At 45.9% G+C, this 5,767-nt stretch overlaps 1 protein-coding gene across 2 annotated transcripts; it reads left to right on the top strand.

Moving 5' to 3' along the window:
- Positions 1–5,025, top strand: LOC112290829 (uncharacterized). 2 transcript variants are annotated; one of them, XM_024537566.3, is made up of 5 exons: positions 1–544; positions 1,701–2,162; positions 2,404–3,244; positions 3,544–3,698; positions 3,952–5,025. In XM_024537566.3, the coding sequence occupies exons 2-5, from the start codon at positions 1,971–1,973 to the stop codon at positions 4,321–4,323; spliced, it is 1,560 nt and encodes a 519-aa protein (XP_024393334.1). In that variant the 5' UTR covers positions 1–544; positions 1,701–1,970; the 3' UTR covers positions 4,324–5,025. The 2 variants fall into 2 exon arrangements, with proteins under 2 accessions (XP_024393334.1, XP_024393335.1); XM_024537567.3 differs by having other exon boundaries at positions 50–544; positions 1,672–2,162.
- The last annotated feature ends 742 nt before the right edge of the window (positions 5,026–5,767 follow it).

Consider the following 5,767-nt stretch of genomic DNA (forward strand, 5'->3'; position numbering starts at 1 on the left):
TTCGATGCTGTTTCCATGAGTCATGGCAACCAGAACACCATCGCCACCACAACCATCGGCACACGAAGAAGAAGAAGAAGAAGAAGAAGAAGCAGTGGAAGAAGATGAATCAGAAGAAACAGAAACCAGGATGATCCTGTCGCCACGGCTTTGAAGCGAATCAGAAGCAACTGGTATCGTGGAATTTGTGCTGTTATGGGAATCACCCCACGAGTGTTTCTCGCGGGTTGGCTCTGTGGGGGGCAGCAGCCTGGTCCAATTCACCAGCCAGGAATCTTTCTCCTCTCTGAGATCGCACTCCGTTCGGAGCCTCGATTCGATCGAGCTGACAGTTATGTGATGTTTCCATGATTTTCAGAGTCGTCACGCAGCTTGACTTGCAGCAACTTATCGTGAATTTAGAAAGGGTAAGACTAGTAAGAGGAGGAGGTCGAGGAGGAAGCGTTTGAAAGGGATTGGAGGTAATTCGTCGTCGCCAGTCTTTGGTGGAAGCTAAGAATTGGACGGGGAGGTGCATCGAGTTCTCAAGGTTCCTTCTACCAAGGTGAGCCTCCGAGAGCACTTCGGGGTTTCGGAAGAAGTTTGCTTGCGGCGGTCGCTAATTGCTCACCTACTCACATCGAGTTGATTAGCAGTTATAAGGCGTCGAGTTTTCGTGTAAATGAAGTATCGTGAGCGATGATGGGGTGCGAGCACGTCACTCATCCTCTTTGCAAGGCAGAGGTGTCTCAATTGTCGGCCATGAGGTGGCAGGTTTCCAGTAATTGTAGATGGTTGAGCTCTGGTTGTGTCTTCCCATCTTTCCTTGTCTGCATACTGTGCTCAAGCAGCAGCAAGTGAGGGCTTTGAATCACTTTTCCCCCACAAATCAAAGCTTCAAAGGACGAGGACATTTCATGTCCCAAGATGCAGAGACGAGGCTACAGTTAGCTTCGCTGTTGCAAAGGCATAAAGGCATCGTGGGCGAGTTAGAGTCAATGGATATATCTCGTAACGTCTCGTTAGACAAATTCATACGATTAAGAATCGTTGGTGGACTTAACCCTGACAAGGTTGCCGCAGAATGCAATTTGTGTCGATTCAGGAACTCCATATGTATGTATAAAGACCTAAGTTCGCTCCCTCTATTTCTTAGTCTATGAGCAGTCTCGGTAGCTGTTTTGGGAGGTTGCAGTTCTGCTTGTGTTTGTGGTCATCCGTAGGCAGTAGTCTCAACACGCCCGCTTCGCCTTACTCCTCTCTGGGTTCCTAAAGCTTTAGTTTCCCTCGGAGATCCCCTAGAGCAGCTTGCTTGTTGAAAGTCATCTCTTACCATAATCTTGAAGTCCTTCAAGATTGTCTCTGGAAACTACGGACGTTTCACTCAGTGATGCTCAGAATTCGACTGTTTTTACGTTCATCACTTGGGAAGGTTGGTACATGAACAAGTTTGCGGGGGAAACTTTGTTGAGATCCTTTTGATGATGAGGTGCCGATTTTTTATTCGAGCTTTGACCATTAGAGGTTGATCTCTCTGCTAGATTCTCTTCATCTCTCGCAGGATGCACGTAATCTTTTAATCTTGGTTGTCTTGTGTCTTGGTAACAAATGTAGTCGCATCTTTTGGCAGTTTGCAATATCTTTGCTTTTGGGTTGATGTTGATTTTCACTTGTGTTCACTTCACAATGCAGGCGATTCCTCACCTGGTAGCTTGTTGTAGGTCGATGCAGTGATGGAGCTACAGTATTAGTTGTGTGCACCAAGATTGAAGCTTTGAAACGCTGCTGTATATGCCGTCGTTCGTGGAAGCACTCATCGCATACTCCAGGATTTTCTCTACTGGAAAGAGGAAAGCTGTTGACTTAATGGCCACATGCATCGGCTGGTGGCTCACTAGCATTTAATGAGTCCAACGTCGTCAAGGTGTCCACCAAGTCAGAAAGCATCATCGAACGGCGGCAAAACTGTGTGTTTATCATAGCTTCACACAATGGGAGGATGCTGCCAAAAGCAGGTTCGCCAGGTCGTGCAGTCTTCGAAACACTCTGTTGTGATGCCGTCTCGGGTGTCCCCGCCAGTATGCGTCCAAGTAAACAAAGACGCAGATGAAGTAAAAGTAAAACTAGTTGGAGATATCACTTGTCCATACACACAACGCGTACGCATTGCTCTTCTGGAGAAGGTACAGAAGCATGATATGAAGCTTGTACGCGTCCTTGAAGAACTTTGAAACATGCTTCAGCTGGGTGGTAACAAAAATTCGTTTGTGCTAGAGACAGAATAGGTTAATTTGTCACCACGCGACGTGGTTTGGTTCGGCAGTTGACCATTTCGTATTAGAACCTTCGGTGGTTATTTGGGATGTTCATTGCAGTTCTATGGATGAAGTAACAGTATTGACATTATGATTGATATCGACGCAGAGTGTGCCTGCGGAAACCTCCTTGGTGATGCCAGAAGATCTCATGGGCGGCAAAGGAGATAATCTCGCTGCTGAGAGTCCGGATGGAAAGTTCCCTGTCTTCCAGCACGGACCCCACAAAATCACCGGCTCGGTTGACTCGATCTTGACCTATATCGAAGAAAACTTCGAGAATCCACTACTTCCAAGTGGACTAGAGAAAGATGTCGCACAGTGGGTTTCCTATATCCGAGACATATTCAGTAATGTTATTGAGGACGCGTTGCACAACGGGGACCCCTACGCACAGGACTCCTTGGAAGCAAGGTTGAATGAATCCCTGGCGTGTTTAGACGATGGGCTGGAGTTGCACCACAAAGAGGGCAAACATTTCCTGGGCTCCAACTTCACCCTCGTGGATGTTTACCTCATACCCTTTCTTTCCTTGATGGATCTTGTCACATACATCCGAGGCTTCGAGATAAACTCTTCTTTCACGAGGTTGTCCGCATACAAATCCGCCATGTGCACTTTCAAATGCTACAAGCCTGTGCAAATGGGTACCGATTTGACGAAAACCATACTTGTTCAGTCCTCCATAGACAAACCCTCCCAGCCGATGGTCGGTTTGGCTCTTCTGCAACACAAGAGCATAATCTGGCATTTGAAGGCCTTTGTGAAGCTGGTTAAGGAGTTTGATGGGATCAACAGGAGCCCCTCAATGGATTCGATGCAAAGAACTGTTTTCGTGACGCGATTGAAGAAGCTTCCCAAAGTGTATGGTCGTCTGGTGGAGCTATTGCTAGAGCATGCTCAGATGGAGGAAAGAGTTATTTTCCCAGCGCTTGAAACGGCAGACCAAGGTGCATGATCAACGAAGACTCTTGGTTGTGTTAAGCTCTCCGTAGTTTTTTACATATGGTTTGTCCACGTTTTAGCCGAGCTTAACTATTCTGCACATTTTTTTCATTCAGCAAAACTAAGCCAATTGCATACTTGTTTCCGCTCTTGTGCGCGTGACCTCAGAGAAGTGACTGTTTGAGTTGGAAGGGTCTTTGTTTGCTTTGATAAAGAGGTGAAAAACTGATAGTTGATTTCGGATTCATGTGCTTGACTTGCTTCACAAAACTTAAAACCTTCAATCTTGTTATTGATGTGCCAGCGCTGACTGAGTCTGCATTAAAGGATCATGCTCGAGACTTACCAGTGATGAATGGAATTCGGGAGGATATTAAAGGCATTATGAGCTTGAGACAGGGCAACTTTGATCATAGGGAAGCACTAACTGCTCTTGCTGGCCGTGTGGAAGCGTTTGAGGTTAGTTTGAGTCAAACAATTACCACCTTCATACCCTTACTACAAGATTCGCAGGTTGGGTAGCTGTCACTATTCTGATGTTCAGCCAATAGAGTACTGAAAGTTGATAAACATCAAAACTGGTCCAAGCTTGTCACGCTGCGTTCGAGCGAAATGCGCATTGAATTCATGCTCTTGCTTGACAACCTAATCAACTCACAACCTCTTTTTTCCAATTTAAAGTACGCTCTGAAATAACAACTGTGATTTACAGGTTCACGTGAAGGAGCACTTCCAGGAAGAAGAGAAGGAGCAACTCCCACTGCTGGAGGCGGCTGGGTTCGGGACCAGCAAGCAACAGCCGATGGTAGCGCAGGCTTTCTTAGTTATGGAGGCTTCGCATTCTAGATTGTTGCCCTACTTGCTTGAAGGGCTAAAGCCTCACGAAGTTCATCAATATCTGGGTATCATGAAGTTGTCAACCGCAGATAATGCAGAAAAGAACTCTATGCTACGGCGAATAGCGCATGTTTTGAACAACGAGGAGTTCGAGTACGTTAGGAAGGTGGCGATCGACAGAATTCCATCGCTTGGTGGACTGCCGCTCACGTCGGTCCAAGGTCGACCTGGCATGGCTCGTGGCTAGCTTACAAGTCCTCTCCGGATGTTTGTATAATTATCGCCGTGCATCGAACTACAGAGCTTTACACCAACCCTCTTTCCTATATTGCTCTTCTCATCTCTTATTCTTTACCTGGAACCGAAACGGGTACATGATTAGCTCCGTATGTGGGGTCGCGTCAACGAGACTTATGTGGCTAAAACCACATCTCCTCCTTCTAGTATCTAACTAGGAAGTCTGGGCTGTAGCAGTTTCTCGTGTGGAATCTGAGGAAGATGGTGCTGCCGAACGGGTCGTTGTTCCATGGTGAGACAAGCTGTTAAACTGAGACATCCCAACGCAGGTTGTAAGAGCGCCGCAGCTATCTCCACCAAGCGATGCTGATGGGTGCACACTACACTGGATTTCTCAACTTCACAACTCTGACAAAGACGCGATGGAAGGTGGGAGACTCGTTGTTCTCCTGGACGAGCTGGGGCGTATTCTTAAGCTCTGTAGAATAGTGCATGCATCAGGGATGCGCTTAAACCTCTACCATGATTTTGTGAAAGAACCCTCTCGTACGCTTCGCTTATCTTATAGCTCGGACACGGTTTGCGTTGTGAACATAACTGCAAGCACGTCGTTCACGCCAGGTGCTTATGTTTGTAGCTGTATTTCTACTAAGTGTGCCCACTTCCATGTGCGGATCTACGTCATTGTTGAATTCGAGAATGGTTGTTTTGACATCGCGTTGTGGAGGCATCATCACAGACGTAAAAACTGTTCATGATCTTACAAACGAAAGTTGAAGTTGTGAAAAATGTGGAGCTTTTTAATGCTGTTATGATTCTGTGATGATTCCATGCTATCACAAGAAAAAGTTGTGCACACCTTCAAACTCTGAAGCTCGAATCAGCCAATGGTACATGATAATAATCTTCACAGAGTCCACAGCCTTGGCACAACAGTGAATTGAATTAGTACCATAGTTCTGGAATAATGGAGAAGATTACTGACTCATTGAATCGCGAGTCCCCACGTCCAGCTTCAGCTAGGGATTGGAAGTTGGACTGGAGGTGAAGCCAAATCCTCTAAACAACTAATTGTATTCAAGGGTGAATCCATTTCAGAACATAGGTCATCCCAAATGAAGACTCACTAACACTAAACTATAAATCAGGATGCCGCAATACCGTCAACATAATCAGGATTATGTTGACCTGTTCCTATCAAATTCGTACAGGCTAATCAGTTTTGTGAATCACGGCTCAAAGTTTGACCGGTGCAGCACCGCTTGCTAGAATGCTCTCCTCTTCCAAGAAACTTGGTTTCACCTTCCAACTGTGAAATTTGTGAATCTTGTTTGTGAAATCGAGAGTCCAAGTGCTGAATTTGAACAAGTGATTGTTATTGGTGTTCATTTTGTTGGCATTGACACGTAAACAAAATCAATATTGCAGGTGTATTGTATGAGACTAGTGCTGGT

Source organism: Physcomitrium patens, chromosome 13, assembly GCF_059467195.1.
Source record: "Physcomitrium patens ecotype Gransden chromosome 13, ASM5946719v1, whole genome shotgun sequence".
Taxonomy (NCBI): domain Eukaryota; kingdom Viridiplantae; phylum Streptophyta; class Bryopsida; order Funariales; family Funariaceae; genus Physcomitrium; species Physcomitrium patens.

What these genes read in the sequence shown, in the direction of transcription:
- LOC112290829 (XM_024537566.3), top strand. Translation starts at nt 1,971, where the DNA reads ATGGGAGGATGCTGCCAAAAGCAGGTTCGCCAGGTCGTGCAGTCTTCG. An exon ending in GCATTGCTCTTCTGGAGAAG is followed by an intron (nt 2,163 to 2,403) that starts GTACAGAAGCAT and finishes ATATCGACGCAG; the next exon opens with AGTGTGCCTGCGGAAACCTC. An exon ending in GCTTGAAACGGCAGACCAAG is followed by an intron (nt 3,245 to 3,543) that starts GTGCATGATCAA and finishes TTGATGTGCCAG; the next exon opens with CGCTGACTGAGTCTGCATTA.